Source organism: Corvus cornix, chromosome 1A (genome assembly GCF_000738735.6).
Source record: "Corvus cornix cornix isolate S_Up_H32 chromosome 1A, ASM73873v5, whole genome shotgun sequence".
Lineage (NCBI taxonomy): Eukaryota > Metazoa > Chordata > Aves > Passeriformes > Corvidae > Corvus > Corvus cornix.
In genome coordinates, this window is record NC_047057.1 from 5,594,304 (window position 1) to 5,613,866 (window position 19,563).

The 19,563-nt window shown below is 42.8% G+C and overlaps 1 protein-coding gene across 1 annotated transcript; it reads left to right on the plus strand.

Moving 5' to 3' along the window:
• Positions 1-85: 85 nt before the first annotated feature.
• On the plus strand, positions 86-18,873 carry DHTKD1 (dehydrogenase E1 and transketolase domain containing 1). The gene is made up of 17 exons (XM_039571158.1): positions 86-265; positions 2,006-2,161; positions 2,643-2,854; positions 4,508-4,702; positions 5,001-5,270; positions 8,295-8,466; positions 9,750-9,948; positions 10,797-11,109; positions 12,184-12,268; positions 12,872-13,011; positions 13,398-13,548; positions 14,486-14,592; positions 14,923-15,087; positions 15,461-15,543; positions 17,109-17,278; positions 17,797-17,882; positions 18,324-18,873. Exons 1-17 carry the CDS (start codon positions 106-108, stop codon positions 18,423-18,425), a joined length of 2,766 nt encoding a protein of 921 aa, XP_039427092.1. The 5' UTR covers positions 86-105; the 3' UTR covers positions 18,426-18,873.
• The last annotated feature ends 690 nt before the right edge of the window (positions 18,874-19,563 follow it).

The window sequence follows — 19,563 nt, forward strand, 5'->3', positions numbered from 1 at the left end:
ACCAGTTCGGCACTGCAGGAGCCCCTGAGGGGCCCCGCTGCGGGCGCCGCCCCCGGGGCTCGGGGCGGGTCCGGGGGCGGTGGCGGCGGCGGGGGCAGCGCAGCCATGGCCATGGCGGCCCTGGCGGGGGTTCGGGCTGTGCGCTGCGCGCTCTGCCGGGGTGGCCCGAGGCGCTGGTACCGCACCGAGCGCGGCGTCTACGGCTACAAACCGCGGAAGGAGGCGGGCGGGCGGGCGGCGGAGCAGCGCGGCGCCGGCAGAGCAGGTCGGACACCCCGGGGCCGCGCCGGGCGGAGGGAGCGCGGCGGAGGCTGCCCCGGAGCGGGGCCCGGGCACGGAGCGGGCGCTCTGAGGTGTCGCGTGTGTTGTTCCCGGCGGGGCAGAGCGCAGAGCAGACCCGCTCCGAGAGCTCTTGGCTGTAGCTTCTGGAAGCGTGGGGTGCCTGGCCCCGCTCCACGGGCTGAAGTGGCTGTGAGAGCACCGACTGCTGAAGTTTCCTCAGCAATGGGCTCTCGGAGAGTTCTGCTCATAGAAGTACCTCTGCCACACGCCTGTCATTTTCCTTTTGTATCATGGTGCTTGAACTAGCTAAACTGAGGGTGGTGAGACACTGAACAGGTTGCCCAGGGAGGTTGTGGATGCCCCAGCCCTGACGGTGTTCAAAGCCAGACTAGATAAAGCTTTGATCAGCCTGGTTTAGCGGGAGGTGTCCCTGCCCATGGCAGGCGGGTTAGGACTGGATGGTCTTTAAGGTCCCTTCCCACCCCTTAACATTCTATGATTCCATTATTAAATACAGGTAACTCTCTCCTGTAGCAATAACTGTGTTGCTTTCAGCTCAGTTTTATAGTGCAGAAATGTGATTGCAAGCAGAAGACTTTCCAAGGTAGGAGTGTGATCCTTGCGTTACCTTTACTCTGGAGACTCTGGTAGGAACTAAACCCACTGCTCAGAAGCAGGAGTGAAACAAGTAACTCCTGGACACTGAGGCCTGTCACAAAGTGGCCTCCTTGTTAATGATTAACATATATTTATGTAACATTTTTAAATTGCATTAAATGGCCTCCTTTCTGAGAGCATTGTGGGTGATGTTAGCCTTATGTCTGGATTATGTCCCTCTGCTGTAGAACCCAGTAGAGAAAAGGGCCTGCTTTGAATGGGCCGACTGTGATTGTAATGGCTGGAGGAGAGTGTCGGCAATAGAAATACAAATGTCAGAGAAATAACTTTGTGATATGGTCTGAGAATTGCAATTTTTGGAAAACAAAAGCCTTCAGACCTGACTACTGTCAGTGCTGTGTTTCTACCAGGATGAAAAAACCCTCCACATCAGGAATGCTTTATAAACTGGTTCGTATCATTAATTTGTAGCAAACTGTGTTTGCAGTATGTTTTATTGTTTGCAGTTTATCACCCTGGTCTGTGCCTGTGCTCAGTGACAGTAATGTGTGTGTGACCTCTCAGCTGGTCAAATTCTGTCTTTGTTGATAATTTTTACAGCATTTGGCTCAGCACATGCTCTTGGCTCCTGCAGACAGACTTTTGGTTTCTTGAAGTCATGGGACCTGAATTATTGTTAAGGCCCAATCCTTCTGTCTTTCCAGCAAGGAGCTAGGGAGCATAAGTGATAGGATTGAGCTGGTTAGGAAATAAGACTTTATACACTAGTAATGTGCTGTTCTTGACTTGGACATACCTGTTGTGAAGAGATTTGAAGCAAAATGAAATAGCTTTTCATATGTGTACAGGAGCCTAACTTATGAGGGGAGCTGTGAGGGAAATCTAGAGTGTACTTGCTTGAGAATTGGATGGGGGAGCAGATGTAGAAGTTTGCTGATGGGAGCTGTTGTGGGTTAATAAAGTGGAAACAGCTGCATAGAAAAGCTCTTTTTCCAGCCAGAACCTTGATGGTTGCCAGCGGACAAAACATTCCTGTGTTGATGCTGTAAGTGAATTTAATCTGAGCATGTGTGTGATAACTGTTCTGCTTTCTTTTTGGTTTTAGTTGACCATGCTCTTGCTCGTTTAATAACTGCCTATGCTGAACATGGCCACAAAGCAGCCAAAATAAACCCACTGTTTGCTGGCCGGGCTGTTATGAACTTGGTACCTGAAATCCAAGAGCTGGCTGAAGTTCTTCAGGGTCCTCTCGTTACTACAGGTGAGTCCACAGCCCTATCACAGCAAATGCTGTTCGTGGGCAATTTATTGAGGGGCTGTGGCCTCTGTGGAAGAGTCAGATATTGAGTGGTGGCTCAATCAGTAATGAAAACTGTTGGACAGGAAATTGTCAACTTCAGCCTACATGTCTGTTGCAGAAATCATAGTGCAGTGAGAGGCTGCTTCCTAGCATCCTAAGAAACCATGAAAATTTGTACTTGTTCCTACAGCTACTGAGGTTAAACATTAATTACTTGTGTTACTGTAACATTCCATGATTACCATAATACCTAACACTGTAGTGAAGATTTGAAAGTACAAGGGCAGAAGTCAAGAATTGTCTCTTCTTGGCTCCCTTAGAGTCTTGCTGTCGCCTTAAACAAAGGAGGGGGTTCTCTCTCAATGCTTTATTTTCTCTAAAACAGGTCTTAGTGCTTCCCCCTCCTCCCCCAAATTGACTAATAACATTTATTTCCCACCAGGACTTATAAACATGGGAAAAGAAGAGGCTTCTGTAGAGGATGTGATGGCTTACCTGGACCATATATACTGCGGGCATATTTCCATAGAAACAAGCCAGCTTCCAACTTTGGAGGAGAGAGAATGGTTTGCTAAAAGGTTTGAAGAGCTAAAGCAAGAAGCATTTACACCTGAAGAGAAAAAGCACTTGTGCAAACTGATGCTGGAGTCCCAGGTACTTTGTTCCCTGTTACTGGGTTGTAATAGTCATGGGGTCTGTCATGGATCCTTTACTGTTCTGGACATGATTCATGCAGAAAAAGAACAATCACTGTCCTGAAAGGCTTTGACAGTGTGCAGGAGGAAGAAGTACACGGTTTTGCCTGAAGCAGTGCAGTGCAGGAATCTCATTGGAGTTTGTTGCTGAATTTACTTACCAGCCATTACTGAAATAATGATGCTATAAACCCATGAATAATCAGTCTTCAAAAGTGAGATCCTCTAAGATTAATGATCTGACAGCTCATATTAAATGTTATTGATGGGAGCACAAGGTTGAGCAGAGCTCTGTGAAGTCTTGTGCTCTTGCTTAGCTGCTCTGTGTTCCCTCTCACCCTCATGCTGATCTGTTTTACTGTCCTTAAAGTATGTTGTCCCTCAAGATTTTGGAAGAAAAAATCAGAGCTGGACTGAAGTGTTATCATATAGCACTGCCAAATACGGTGCTTTTCAGGAAGGAACCTTTGTTCAATGCCTTCTGTAAGGAAGTGAAATGTTTATGCACTTTTGAAATGTACAGAGAAAATTTATTCCAATACTTTTGTACTGTGAAAAGTTTTAATTTTTTTCACCTTTTCTTCCCATGTTATCCAGAAGGATTGAAAGGTAGAAGAGAAGGATCTGTGAAGGTTGGAAAGGTAGAAGAGCAGGATCTGGGAAAGTGTCCCTGTTTCCAGTTTTCCAAGTGGAAGGAGTGTTAAATGTAATATTTACCAATGACTAAACAGAAGTATATAGCCCACTTCCTTTTTTTTTTGTTGCCTCTTTGGCAGTTAGAGGAATTTGATGGTGACACAGGAGGTTGATATTGGGACCCTGATGTGCCCTACTTTGATTTCAGTATGACCAGAACTATACTAAGAGTGTATAATTTAACCCTGACAGGAAATAAACTGCTTTTATATGTGATTAGTTTTGTGTACGTTATTCCTTAGAACTTAATATTGTTCAACTAGCATTTGGCTCAGATCTTTGGGTGTGGCTTAGTCTTCCCTTCTCAGTTACAGACTTCATTGAGTTTCTGTCTTCAGCTGCAAAAACTAAAGAAATTTCCAGTGCTTCCAAAACTTGGTCACTTATTAGAGCTTTCTAGGAGGAGGTGAATGGAATGAAGTGAGAAGAAAATGAAGTAAATACAGATTCATTTATTTTTCTTCTCTCAAGCATTCTACCTATGTACTAAGGACTGTGCCTAATGTAAATCAAAATTAAACACTGCTTTGCTAGCACTTTGTATCTCAAGATAGTTATGGGTTATATTGTAAAAGAACACCATTCCTTAATTTCCACCAAAAACAGGTAAACTACCAAGGAATTTGTAAATTAGTCTGGTGTTACAGTTCTTCTTGAAGCACCTTCCATGTCAGACAGAGAAAGTTTGGTCCTCAATCCAACATTTTTCTGCTTAGGAGGAGATAAGAGCTGATTTTTCATAGTCGTCATAGCTTCCGGTCTCAGACTGTGGGGGTGGGGAGTGAGCTGAGACTTTCCAGGGGTATGTTTAGATTTGTATGCCTCAAGGGTATAAACATAAATTATATTTCAATTTTATGAACAGAAGGCTGCTACTTAAAATAGCCTAATACTGAAGTTCTCCTGTTTTTAATAGGAGTTCGATCACTTCTTGGCCACCAAGTTTGCCACAGTGAAGCGATACGGTGGTGAAGGAGCAGAGAGCATGATGGGCTTCTTCCACGAGCTGTTCAAGATGTGTGCCTACAGCGGGGTCACAGATATCATCATTGGAATGCCTCATCGGGGAAGGCTTAATCTGCTCGCCGGCTTACTTCAGCTTCCTCCCGAGGTACGAGATTTATGATCTCACAGGCAGCTGCCTGGTTTGTTTGCAGTAAAATAAACCCCTACAAGTTTGCCATGTTGTAAATGCTGGAGCAATAAAATGTTACCTGTGTGAGAGTGTTCTCCCTTCCAATCAACACTTCAGTGAACTGTCTGCAGGAGACTGTTGAAGGAGCTCTAATGAAGGGTTTTATGTGCTGTTACTTAGAAGCATCCTTGCAATTTCAGGAGTAGGAGAGAGTTTTTCTTTCAACACGTCAATGAATCAGAAAAGGGTTTTAACCAAATCTGTTTCCATGCAGCTCATGTTCCGCAAGATGCGTGGTTTGAGTGAGTTTCCAGAGAATTCAGCAGCCATTGGGGATGTTCTCTCCCACTTGACATCTTCTGTAGATCTTGACTTCGGCTCCCACAGACCCGTGCACGTCACCTTGCTCCCCAACCCCTCACACTTAGAAGCCATCAACCCAGTGGCTGTGGGCAAGACACGAGCAAGGCAACAGACTCTGCTCGATGGAGATTACTCCCCAGAGAGCTCTGCACAGCCTGGGGACAAAGTTATTTGCCTGCAGGTATTTTGCTTACAATTTGTAATTGATCTTTGTAAGACTTACAGGACTAGAATGTCAATAGGAGTGTACATAGACATATCAAGCAAAACTGAATTAATGTATGATGTCAAGAACTGGGATCCTCTTTATAGGGAAAGAGGAGGGCAAGGAAGAGTTTCAGGTGGCATATCTGATGATGCTGGCATTTAAATAATTTCACTTCTAAGACTTCTGAATAACTGATTCTGATAACTCCCTTTATTTTAATAATATTCTGCATTGAGAGCTATGTGTGCTCTTTCCTCACTTTTGTATTTAAACCACCACTGGAAGCCTTTCAAATTAATGGGTTTGGAGAAGAGCTGTCAACAAGGCTGAAAAATGTTCAGGAGGATTTGGAATTTTGTCATTTTGTCATGGTACTGTTGAGGACACTGCTGGAAATAGTTTTTACTCCTTGAACTGACTTGTATAGCTGTAGAAGCAATCCTAAATAGTTCCTTCCACCAATTTTCTTCTCTTGCATTGAATTCAACTTGGAAAAACAAGTGAGTCAAACTCTTAATGTTTTACCAGGAGTAAAAACAAGCTGGGTAAAAATGTTCTGTAAAGTGTAACAAACATGGAGGAAGTTACATGTAGGAGTGAAAATGTATTTCAGTTGAAAAAATGTTTTGCTTTCTCTTAGAAGGGTGTGGATATTGTGAAAAAGCAGAAATGAGAATGCAAAATATTCTGGGCAAGTTTGGGTTCTTGTTTTTTTATAAAAAATAAGGCTTTAGAGCATGCAATTGCAGGCAACTTTGGCTGCCCAGTGTGTCTCCATCTTTCAGTTATGTCTTAGTTTGAGAAGATACTATTGTTTCTTTTTCATAACGTTAGATCTTCACCACATAGTAATGAAAGTACTATGCCTCTTTAAACAAGGATTCTTCAGGATAAATGGACCCTCTCTATCCAAGAAATATTTAACTTTTTAGGATTCGCAGTGGTAGGGAGGATTGCATCATAGAGAAGAGAAACATTTGGTTCTGAGCTAAACGCCTGCATGGCAGTAAAAAACTGACTCAAAGTATTCCTAAAGGGAAGAAAATGTATTATGGAACCTGATGTCATTACTTGTGATTGTCTTCAAGAGATACAAGAGTTAGATTGAAAACAGGCAAATTTTTAGTTGTAACTGTTAACTGCTCTCATTCAGCTAGCTGAGAAAAGAGATGAAAGCAGGCACCTTGTGTTTCAGAATCTTGTTTCTCTTTGGACTTTCTGTTTTTACAGTGCTTTCTCTTGAGAAGTGTAGATACTCTGAACTCTGAACTCTGAACTGAAGTTTATACTGGCATTTCTTCTCTTCTTCCACAAGTGTCAGTGCCAGAGCTTGAGGGGAGAATGAGTAAAGATCAGTTAAGGTGCCATTGTCAGTGGTGAGCTTCGTTGTCCAGGGTCTGAAGGTCTTCTTTTCTGGAACATCAGTGTGCTCAGAATTTGTAAGGATTATAAAACTCTTCTCAGTTAACTGCCCATGGACACCTCTGCAGCATTTAATTGTCCATCTCTGCTGGAGAGAGGTTTCTTTTTCACCTTCTCACATAGCTTAACTCCACTTCCGGGATATCAGGCAACTACAGATGTTTCTGATTTGAAACGAAATCTGAGAGTAATATCTCCCAGAAACAAATTCCACTCTCAGCGTCACTGTTTGGTGAATTAAAGTTGATGATGACCTTTCTTTTAGCTTTTTGCTAATGCAGCCCAGAGAAAAATGTGCCCTAGCAAAAACTGTCTCCATCTTTTTGGTAGAATGGGTAAAATCCTACCTGCACCACAGGAATTGAATCCTCTGGGGTTTGAGATGCATATGAAGAGTCTTGTGTAGTTGAATAGTCACATTGTCTGTAAGCTTTAATGCTTTGGGATGTGCTAAAGGCCATAAAGTTTTCTCAGATGTTTTAGGGTCTTCACTCAAATGCTATCACCGAGATATGTAGCCTTCTTAGGCAGCAGAAGAAACCAGGAGGGAAAAGCGAAAACCCAACATTTCAGGAACAAGTGTAGCATGGTAAGGGATAGAGTGGGGACCCTGGCTTGTCTCTCTTGCAGTAGTTACCTTTGTTTTACTGTGATACCTCTTAAAAATCTGTATTGGAATGGTATAAAACCCAGTGCTGCTGTTTCAGTGGTTGATTGCACCTCTGTTACCTTGGCGTACATGCAGAAGGCTTGAAACCACTATTCCATAGCTAGAAAGTAGAACTGTCATTGGTTTCAATAAGAAAGTACATCAGTCTGCATAGCTACTTTGATCTCCAAATCATTGAGTCTGCATTCTGAGGAAGCTGTGATCATATTCATCAATGGAGAACTGTCTCCAATTTCAAAACATTGAAATGCTAGATGATATTCACTCCAGTATCTCTAGCTTTTTTTGGAAACCTGGGTTGGATATCACAGTATTCTACCTTCCCCTTCCAAACAATTTTTTTTATTTGCAATATTTATTTGCTATTGCTATTTTGAAATGTAACTAAGAACTTAGGTTTTATTTCCTTCTGAAAGTTTTTTTTGTTTTGAGTGCTTCCATTTGGTTCATTTTCCACTTGTTTTTCTGTTGTTGTCTGTTTGGTAAGGTGGAAATGGGCATCAGTCACAATTCACCAACATTTAACTTCAGCAAAGGTGTAGTGAATACTGTGGCTCCCTTTGTTCAGGGGTTGCCTCTGCTGCAGCTTTGCCATAGCCAGGAAACTTGCAGTCACCTGGACACTTGTGGGACAGTTTTAAGAGGTTATAGTCAGTTCCAGGTAGGGATTACATCAGGCAGTTATGTACATTTGTTGGCTGCTATGACGTGTTAGTGGTAAGGCTATATAAACTCTCAAGTTATGGAAACAGTATTCTGAGAGGGATTAAGAAGTGGGTCCAGCTGGAACTGTATCTGTTCCATGTACTCAATTTAGAAGGTCTTGCTTAATGAGTTATGGTTTTGATTTTGCTGTTCCTCCAGTGTTTCCTAATGAGACTTTTCCATCTTCTTCCCTGATGCAGGTTCATGGAGATGCCGCTTTCTCTGGACAAGGAATTGTTCCTGAAACACTGACCCTCTCTAATCTACCACATTTCAGAGTTGGTGGGAGCATCCATTTGATTGTTAATAACCAGCTGGGATATACCACTCCTCCAGAGCGAGGAAGGTCATCTCTGTACTGCAGTGACATTGGTATGTAGGATTGAGTCACAAGCAATTGCCTGTTGTGTCAGAAAGTGTAAGCTGTGCAATGGACTTTTTATAGCAACAGCCTGTCAGCTCTAGGGAGAGACTAATATAACTCCAGTTTCATGGTAGAGTAGAAATTAAAATTATTATTGATTATTCTCTCCTACTAGCAGCAATTCAGGTGCTAAAAATACGGCCTCCCCTATCTTCTTCATGGCAAAGACTAAATATCAAGGGGAAATCTTGTCACATTTTTACAGGATGTGACAAAATAATTGCAAGATTTCGGTGAAATCTTTATAACTCATCTAGTTTCTGTCATATTATTGACAGCTTTTGAAAAGGTATTATAAGATGTATTATCAGTAAGATCAGAGACATAGTAGTTAGTTATCTTGAATATGTCTCCTATAAGTAAAAATACACTTTTGTATGCTTTTGACCTAACGTCAACTGTTTGTCTTATGGTTTCATCAAACCAAACAAGTAGGTTCATTAAATCTGATAAGGTAGATAGCATATGTTATTACTGTTTTCCCTGGGCTGGTTTTGTGTTATGGATTGTTTTTCTTTGGGTTTGGTTTTTTGCCTCCTTCCTTAGTTTTCCTTTCTTCTTACCTGTCAGTGAGGAGGGGCTGTAGCTGACCTTTAGTATTTTGCTAGGGAGAAAAACTTGACATGAGCCAGGAATGGCTGAAGTATCTTAGCTTCTCAGAATTTGGACAGGTACAAAGGAGCACTGCTGCTCACAGCCAAATTGCCATACAGGAGAGGGTGTTAAGATATTGAAACTTTAGAGTGTTCTCTTTAGTGAAGAGATTTCTGTGCCTGGAGGAGCAGTGGACAGAATGATATTCCCTACTAATAAGGGAGAAGGTTGCTTTTGGCCTGTATGAATTCATAGTAGTGATAACTTAGGATAAGAAGGAAATAAAACTCAATTTCTGTTTGAAAGAAAAGCAATCAAGTAGTTCTCTCCCAATCCCTGTATACTACCAGATTAATATGACGCAGGAACTGTGTCTGGGAAGTCCTCTGGGAAAAAGTGCTTATAAAGAAGTTGTGCTCAAACTGACAAATACAACAGGTTGGGCTAATTGCACTTTCTCGCAGGCAAGACTCCTCTCCTTACCCCAGCTCTCATCACAAAGAGCATCTTTATTGGATTTGTTTTTATTATATTTACTTCATATGGGTTGTCTGTAGTTTCAGCGGAACAGGTGTGTATCTGCTTTCTTTGGAAGGGGCTGGGTGTGATTCCTGTTCTGTTTTGGATCCCTGGGCAGGTAAAATTGTTGGATGTGCAGTTATCCATGTGAACGGGGATGATCCTGAGGAAGTTGTCCGTGCCACACGACTGGCTGTGGAGTACCAGCGCCAGTTCCGCCGGGATGTGATCGTGGACTTGCTGTGCTACAGGCAGTGGGGCCACAATGAGCTTGATGAGCCCTTCTTCACCAACCCCAGCATGTACAAAATCATCAGGTAAGGGTTGCACCACCAAAATATGTCTGCACCACCTCAGTCTTGCTACTGCAACAGAAGTCTCTGTGTGAGATCCTTTGACATATCCACAGGTCTTTATGTAAATGCACTACACTGTCAGCAGCCCTTCACTACAGTGTGAGTCTGATAATGAGATGTTAATGTGGGGAATCACTACTGTTGGCTCTTGAATGTGTGGCTTGGTGCTTTTCGTAGAACAATCTTGGACACAGCTTTTGGATTTCAAATTTCTGACCACTGGTAATCAGAGGGCAAAGTTGCCTTCTGTGTGCCATGGAGAAGCGTGAATAATGTGGGAGAATGGGCAGGAAGCCAGCATGATGTTTGTCCTGTCTTTGCCTGGTCCTGCTGTGTCCAGTGGGGACTCATCTCTATAAGCATTTAAATGTATTCAGATTCCATCCTTACCCTCAAAGAAAAACACACAAAAATTCACTTGCCAGTGAATTCTGGTATTTTAGGTGAAGCATTTGTGGAATGGTTGCCTTGATTCTCTCCAGTGCGGAAATCCTACTGTGAATTTCTCTGAAGAAAATATGCATGGTAGCACAGAGGGGGTTTTGACTTGTTTTTACTTTTAACTGCCAATTATAGCACTTTTTTTTTTACTTTTATTAATAAAGGACTATAAAACACATCTCTAAGAGAACTGTTATCTTTCTGAAAAGCCAGGAAAGTGAACTTCATGCAAATAAGTATAATAGACCGGGACACTGTTCATATGAGTTTTTCATGGTACCTGACTGTACTAAGATGGTATTTCCTTGTTCTCCTGTGACATTGTTTTTAGGCTTAATATCTATGGGGTTTGATTCCCTCCCTGGCAGATCCCGTAAGAGTATCCCAGACACATACGCAGAACACCTCACGGCTGCTGGGCTCATGACTGAGGCTGAAGTGTCTGAGATAAAGACCACGTACTATTCCAAGCTGAACGATCACCTTGCCAACATGACTTCGTACAGTCCACCTCCTACCAACCTGCAGGCTCACTGGAAGGGCTTTGTTGAGCCTTCTGCTAAAATCACCACCTGGGACACCGGGATGCCTGTGCCACTCCTGCAGTTCATTGGAGTCAAGTCTGTGGAGGTGCCCAAAGAGCTCCAGATGCACAGCCATCTCCTGAAGACCTATGCACAGGTGAGTAGAATGTCATGATACTTCTGATCCCATGGCTCAAAGGTACAGCCTGTTACAGGGAAAAGACTAAACACAGCAGGGTTTCCAGTTAAAGAATAGCATGGTATTCTCTAGGAAAAACAGCTCACTCTGTTTCAGGGCTGAGATGATGCCATTTTTCCTCCAGTTTTGAAGATGATGTATCTTCCTCTCCAGGTCTGACCATATACTTTAGTTTGTTATTTCAACAATATTTTATTGCAATGAAGAAAAAAGCTCATATACAGTTTATTATTCTTACAAGTAGAAAGAAACTATTATGATAACTTACTAATATTTATATAGTTGGTAATTAGAATGAGTACTTTGTGAGGGAATGACTCAGGAACCTGGCAATAGTGTACACAGTTTCTAAAGCCAGTAGTGAGTGTTTTATGACTTATATATATAAACATAAGACAACATGTGGCCAAGTTTGACAGTCAGGGTTTGATAGCTCCTAAGTTTGTGTTTGGTTTGGGTCGGTTTTGGGTTTGTGAATGTTTCCCTCTGATGGATGATGAGTGTGTGCAGGTGTCTGGTTGGCAGCCAGAGAGAGGATGTGAGTTGAGTATTTCAAAAGACTGATGTTTTTGTCTTCCCAGCCCAAGGCAAGAACTCCACAGCTCAGTGTGATCATTTGTCTGCAGTTCTGGAGGCCAGAACAGGGAGGAGTTCTGGAGACTGAAATACTTACACCTGGTATCTTTCATCACTGCTAACCAGACAGACCAGAAGTCTGCCAAGACTGCACTTTGTGCTGTGCTAAGATTTTTCGTATTTTCAGACTAGGATTAATTAATCAGTCCACAGTTTGTTGACTGGAAGGTGAACACATGGATCATCCATGGTTTTGTGGTCCTCAGGCAACCTTCTTCAGGATGTGCTGAAATAAGACTGTATTCAAATTCAACCTAAGCTGGCTGCAGGAATATAGCATTTCTCTCCATAGTGTGTAGTGTTTTTCCTAGCTTCTAATATTAGTCTGGGCCACCAAAAGAGCTACAGATGGAAAAAGACAAAATAGTAATTTTTTCTTGTTCTTTACTTGTTTAGTCAAGAGTTCAAAAAATAGAGGAAGGAAAAAAGCTGGACTGGGCAACAGCTGAAACTTTAGCATTTGGTTCTCTGCTGAGCCAAGGTAAGAGGCAACTAGACAGCAGACAGTAAAATATTTTTGCTTTAATGTCAATAAAGGATAACATTAGATTTCTTAGGTGTTTCTAAGTAAAAAGATTGATATGATGTATAAATTTGACAATTTGCATGGTCTAAGAGAAGGTAAATATGAATCCTATATGTCACTAATATTTGTAGACTGAGTCTTAAATATCTTCAAAGAACTGTAGCTCCCTCCCACTCCGCAAAAACATTTGTGCATAGAGATGAGCACGTGAGCAGTGCAGATGACATCAGTGGGGCTCCCAAGTACTTTGTGTGCTTTATGCTACTATTTCTTCTCCTTCCTCTCTAGCCTGAATTCAAATCTCCATTTACATATGATACAGAATGCACATTTTTTTTCAGTTTGCTTCAGTAAATTGAACCATTTTACCCAAAATAATGTCAGAGCATCTGTGTGCTTGTGACTTGGAGCTGTTGCTGGTTAAGAATTGCATCTCAGATTTGATGCTGCTGATGAGGGGAAATCCAAGAAGAGATATAACAAGAGATAGAATTATTTCCTGCATGTTTTCTTTTTCCATGACTTGCTGATTTGGTGTTTTGTTTGTTGCTTGGCAAGGGTTTAATATCAGACTAAGTGGACAAGATGTTGGCAGAGGAACCTTTAGCCAACGACACGCGATGTTGGTTTGCCAGGAGACAGATGATACCTACATTCCTCTGAATCACATGTCCCCAGACCAGAAAGGTTTCCTAGAGGTAGGTTCTGTGGCCCACAAGACCTGATTCTTCAGGTTGTGCTGAAACAATCCATTTTTTAAAGCTGCTGAGACATATGTAGGCAGTATGTATGTTCTGGCAAACCCCAGATACAGGGACATAAAAACTGTCAGGGCATCCCTATTCTTTGTTGTTACAAATTACAACTTTAACAAGGGGGTTTGCTTTTCCTTGAGAGATCAGGTATTATTCTTTTCCCCTCAGTGCCTTCATTCAAAAGCAAAACAGCAAAAAATCAGACTCCCAGTTGCCTTTAGGAGTTCATGTCCTCAGTGTGCCCAGCAGTGATTGCCTGATTCCAAGGGTTCTTAACCCTTGGTTGTTTTTGTCCTCACCCACCCCTCCCAACAATTTCCTTTTGTTAGGTGAGTAACAGTCCCTTGTCTGAAGAAGCTGTGCTTGGTTTTGAATATGGAATGAGTATTGAGAGCCCTAAGTTACTGCCAATTTGGGAAGCTCAGTTTGGAGACTTCTTTAATGGAGCCCAGATAATATTTGACACTTTCATTTCTGGAGGTGAGTGTACAAGGAACTAATATATTTAAGAATCAATCGTTTGTATTATGCACTTTTTTAGAAAATCCTTCCTCTTTCAAGTAAAAGGGCAACATGTTGTGCAAAGAATTCTGTTTTCTCAAGGAGTTCTGTAAGCTTGCCCGTGAGGTCCTGACTTCTGCGCAGCTTTTCTCTGAAGACAGTACATTGAAAATGAAAGACTCCTTGGCAGAGTACAGTCATTACAAAAGGACAATTAATTATATTTATGGCCTTTCTTCCCCCACATTTATTTTACTGTGTGTATATATGGTTGATAGCTTTATAGACTGTACCTTCCCTTTATGAAGCATCTGAAAAACTCCTGAAGCAATAGAGAAGGAAAATAGTGATTATTTAAAACAAAGAAACAAAAAACCCCACAACACCACCTTACTAAGTTTGACTCTAACAGGTTTTCTGAGTTCTCAGATATAAAACCTCTGTAGTCATAGATGGAAATTCAGAGGCCCTCTTATCCCACCCACATGTATTTGAAGCTGGGATGAATTACCTTCTGGATTTGACTGTAATCTCTTATATTGTGCAGGAGGTTTGGCAGAGCTCAGGGGAATGAGCACTGCTGTGTTAGCCAGGACTGGCTCACAGGATGCTGCTGGGATCACACATGTAGAGATGAAGTTTTAAAATTTCACTGTCATGTGCTCCATGTGGAGACATAAGTCTTCTGGGAGCCCAGAGCTACATGATGATTTCAGAAACTTCAGTTCACCTAATGTGTGTTGTTTCACTGTAGAGAACCTCAGGACAAAATGCCAGCAGCATGTTTCAGGCTCGTATTTAATGATGTGGAAATTAGCTCTTCTTTTTCCTGAGTAGTTTGTGCAAAGCAATGTGTTCTGTGGCTTTATGTTCTGTGGAAATCATCCTTTCCTTCCTCCTCGTTCTGTGTTTCTAGGTGAGGCCAAGTGGCTTCTTCAGAGTGGGATAGTAATTCTTCTTCCCCATGGCTATGATGGTGCAGGCCCTGAGCACTCGTCCTGCCGGATGGAACGGTTCTTACAGGTACCCACCACACCTCTCAGGGTCACATATCCCCAGCACAGCACGGGCAGTCAGTGCTCTGGGAGCTGTGCTGCAAAAATACAAAATGGGGATTCCCGGTGCCCTCGTTGCAACGTGCTCAAAAGAGGCAGTTCAGATGTAATCTTGCCAGTTAAATGCTAAACCCATTTCTTCTCTGAAGTTGTTCCTCTCTTGCAACCAATGTCTGAATTTGTGTATTTGCTAATCTGCTCCTATACAGGTCAGTGTGCCTCTTGTGCCTGGATTTTTTCTTCCATATTGGTCTCACTGTTAGCTTTTGACAAGGTATTGCTGTGTTCCCCTGTACAGATGTGTGACAGCTCAGAAGAAGGAGTTGATGGTGACCAGGTCAACATGTCAGTCGTGCATCCCACCACCCCAGCACAGTATTTCCATTTACTCCGGCGGCAAATGGTCCGAAACTTCAGGAAACCTCTCATTGTTGCTTCTCCCAAAGTGTTACTCAGGCTCCCAGTAAGCTGAAAATTGTCCTTCCTCTTTCTTTTATTTCTCCTTCTCTTTATTCTCTTTTGTGTTCCCTTCCCCTTGTTCTTCTTCCTCTGTGTTCTCTGATTGCTGTTTTGGGGTCAAATCAGTGGGATTTTGCGTGTTTGGGGCCAAATAGGTAGAGGATTAAAGCTGGGTGGAGGTGAGCTAGAAGTAGGGTTCATTCCTGATCTGATGGTGTCCTTGGGAACCTTATCATCCCACTTTTCACTGGGAATGGGAAGGAGAGGGAAGATTGTGTATTTTGTACTTACCAAAACCCTGTCTCAGTATTCTTTCTGACTCTGGCCTGAGGGAAAAGCAGCAAGATTTGGTAACTTCCAACTCTTCCTTCATGTAGGCTGCTGTATCAAGTTTTGAAGAAATGGCCCCAGGGACAACATTCAAGCCTGTCATTGGTGACTCCTTAGTAGATCCTAAAAGGTAGCTCTGCTTTCTTAGAGGAGAAGCTCAAAAGAGATGTCCTGTCCCTTTCTCCTACCCAACAGCTCAAATTTGAGGTGATATGAAAGAGGTGACTTTGAGGGGAAAATGTTTCATGGTGGGCAACTGTGGTTAGTTTTACTTCCTCTCCTTTTCTTCTGGTAATTGTTGGTAGTTACAACATCTGTCTGCAAAACAGTGAAGTGTTCAGTCTGTCAGCCCTTGGCCTCACCCGGAGTTTGTGACTGTAGTTACCAACCTGGTGGGTCCTGTTCTGCACCATGTCCATTAGCTGACAGTCACTGGGAGCAGCTGTGACGAATCATAGAATCATAGATTTGTTTAGCTTGGATCATCAAGTCCAATCTTAGCCCAGCACTGCCAAGTCCACCACTAAACCATGTCCCAAGTGTCACATCTAGACATTTAAATACCTCCAGGCTGGTGACTCCACCACTGCCCTGGGAGGCCTGTTCAACTGCTTGACTGTTTCAGTGAAGAAATTTTTCCTAACGTCCAGTCTAAACCTCCCTTGATGCAACTTGAGGCTGTTTCCTCTTGTCCTATTGTGTGTTACCTGAGAGACCAACTCCCACCTGGCTACGACCTGTCAGGGAGATGTAGAGAGTGATAAGTTCCCCCCTGAGCCTCCTTTTCCCCAGGCTGAGCTCCCCCAGCTCCCTCAGCTTCTCCCCATAGAACTTGTGCTCCCAACACTTCCCCAGCTCCATTCCCTTCTCTGGACAGCCTCCAGTACCTCAGTGTCTTTCTTGTCATGAGGGGCCCAAAACTGAACCCAGAGTTTTTGTTCTGGGGCTGGAATGCCTGAGCTTATGAGGTGGGGCAATAATAAATTGTTTGTATATCTCTATCTCTCTCCCTTCAGATGTTACAGTAAGTCCTGTTCACAATGACCAATTCAGCTTTAATTTTTTTTCCCTTATCTGCTCCTTGCCCCAGTAGTACCCAAGTCTGAGCCTTCTTCATATTTGCTTCCTGACCCCCAATCAAAAGGCTGGAAGTACTTTAGCATCTTGGGTTTTTTAAGTGGGATGGTGAGGCACAAAGCGTGCAGTTTATCTCGTTGCTTTGTCCAGTAAGATTAGACAGCCAAGACCTCTGTGATTGCAGGAGGGTGTAGTGTCTCTCCAGCAGGCAATCCTGCTTTGGCATCACAGAGAATTGTCCTCTGGAGGGACTTCTCTCCCTCTGGTTTGTTTTCTACAGAGAGTGCAGAGATGACTAGCTTTGACTGGGTGTTTAATTTTTACATAGTCAGGGCTAAGAGAGATCAATCCCATTGTAAGGTAACTTTCCCAGAATTACTGAAGAAACAGGACCTCTGAGCTCTGGCGTACTGTGCCCAAAGGTTAGGTTGCCAACTGTTGGAGGGGAGTGGGAGAGAAGGGAAAGCAAAGAAGAGAAAAGATGGTCTAAGGGAAGCAATTTAGCTTTATAAAGTTGTCTTTGAAGTTTGACTGGTTGCTTTGGTTGGAAGTGTGAAGCTGTTCTGCATCAAGTTTCTGTAAAACACTAAACTTGGAAACATTCTTATTTTATTTTAGTGTCACCCGTGTGGTGCTGTGTTCTGGAAAGCATTACTACGCTCTGGTGAAGCAAAGAGAAACACTGGGAGAGAAGCAGCACAGCACAGCTATTCTGAGACTTGAAGAGCTCTGTCCTTTCCCCCTGGAAGCTCTACAGCAAGTGTTGAGCAAATACAACCATGCAAAAGGTCCACCAGGCTTCTACCTTTGTTTTCTAGTCTCTTTGAAGTTCTGAACTAAATCTGTTGCCTGCCTTTTAAGATGAAGAGCTTTAGTGGCTTTTTCCTCTTTGTTCTCTCCCTCATACATCCAAGTGTTTCTGGAGTGGGATGTTCCAGAAATGTTTATCACTTGTGCTAAAAGAACTTGTTTCTCTGCTATTGTTAGCTTCCAAGAAGCAGCACGGAAAATTAGAGCAAACCATTTGAGACTTTTTTTGCATTGGTCTTTGCAGTCCAGCCCTTTTAGTAGCTTTTGAAAACAGCAGTAGAAAAGCAGAATATACACACAGTATACCCTAATGGTGGACATACTTTGGGTTTGAATTCAGCTGTGACCTGCAAGGGAATTGAGTGTGGCATGCCTTCATTTCAAAGGTAGTGGCAAGACAGAAAAACAGAGGTGCTACGGAAACAAAAATTTTTTTTCTTTCTTTGCTGGAAAGATAAATATGTATGTTTGTTATGTACTCTTATCCTTCCTTTAGTCTTCATCTGGAGTCAGGAAGAACCACAGAACATGGGTCCATGGTCCTTTGTGTCTCCACGGTTTGAAAAGCAGCTGGGGCTTAAGGTAAGATGTCTCCCAGGTGTTTTAGTCTTTAAAATGAAGTTTGAAGTTCTCCTTGAATGCAAAGGTGCTTACAACATAAACCTAATTCTGATGCCTAAATCAAATATGTGTTCTAATTTCAGCTACCTCTGCTCTTTATAGCACCATTGGTGAAGAGCAGGACTGGAGCTTTATTTTACATGGTGTTCAGTCAAAGTAGACAGGATAATGAAAGATCCCAGGTAGGGGAATAGGAGGAGAATGCAGAGGTGTCATTTGCTCTGGCAGATCATGCACTATAATGTCCTTGGAGCCATGGTCTTTGGGAGATGGGGGGATAACTTCCTGCATTACCTCCAGCTGGGACTGCCCAGTATCTGACAGCAGATATCACTGTGGCATCAGGACCTCGAGATGTGATTCTGTCCTTCATTAACAACTTCCCCACAACTCAAATTTCAGCTCCATCTTGTGAGCAGACCTCCTCTACCAGCCCCAGCAGTTGGCATTGGAACCCTCCACAATCAGCAGCAGGAAGATGTTCTGACCCACACATTTATCTGAGTTTTCAATTGACTGATTGCTCTGGATGTCAGTCATGTTTAGTGCCTCCTCCTGTGAAGAAGAAAAAAAGCCAGATCCTTAAGACTCTTAATTCTCCAAAATGGAAAAAAAACCAACAAAGGTGGAATAAGTTTGGTAACGATTAAACAATTTTTTCATGTTGGGGAATACTTAACAATGAGAAGTGCCTGTTACACCTGATACTTCCTGTTCTCTTACACAATTTTCTACAAAATGTCTTCGTAAAGTTAAAAATCCAGTCCAGGGGACAAATTGGTGAGGTGACTGTGGAATACCTTATATCATGCTGCTTATTTGCACTTGAGAGTTTCCTGGGATGGTGCGTGTGTGGAAATAGGTTCTGTTTCCTCTGTTTCCACGGAAGTGTTAGTGCTGCTTGATCAAATAAATGCTTCCCCATGCCTGGGAATGAGCCATTTCTATAGCAGAATGTTGTGGATTCTCTCTTTTTTCTTTCCTTGAGGGCCAGGAATGCAATCTGTTGTGGCTGTTGGTGCTCTTCTCAGTGCAGGAGTTGTTAAAGCAGGATTCCCATTGCAGGGACCTTGCAGGATGGCTCCTGAAAGCTTCAGGCACCACTGTTTTTCTCACCCAGAGGGTGAGAAATCCCAAGGGATGGTTTGAGCACAGCTGTCATCTACAGAAAGGAAAAAAATCAGTCTTTATTGGGAAACAAAGGATAAAGGACCAAAACATTGAGGTTAAGTGGGAGAATAATGAAGCCAAATGGAAGATGGGCATCCCAGGCTGACCCCAGTGTTGACTGCCCCAGAGCAGCATTCTTGCCACCACAGGATTTTTCCCAGAATTTTTCCTTTCCTGGTTTCAGGGTGAAGTTGGCACCTCCTTGCTCTTCTCAGTTACCTGGGCAAGCAGTGTTTAAGTAATCCAAACTCACTGTGAGCCAGAGACATTTCTGAAAAGAAACAAGTGGAGTTTAACTAGATCCAGCACTTGCAGATGAAAAGTCATGGTGGGTGGGAAAGGGCAGATGACAGGCAAGGTGTGCATTCACTTCAGGAGACAGGTCCCAAAATCATCTCTGAAGCCTGCTTTAGTATTTCATCCTAGTTAATTCACATATTTATTCATTCACTCCATATTGACCCAGAAATAA

Excerpts from the sequence above, each read along its gene's own strand:
- DHTKD1 (XM_039571158.1), top strand. The coding sequence starts at position 106 with ATGGCCATGGCGGCCCTGGCGGGGGTTCGGGCTGTGCGCTGCGCGCTC. Across the intron at positions 8,467-9,749 it reads TCTGTACTGCAGTGACATTG|GTAAAATTGTTGGATGTGCA; the intron begins GTATGTAGGATT and ends ATCCCTGGGCAG. Across the intron at positions 14,593-14,922 it reads GGATGGAACGGTTCTTACAG|ATGTGTGACAGCTCAGAAGA; the intron begins GTACCCACCACA and ends TCCCCTGTACAG.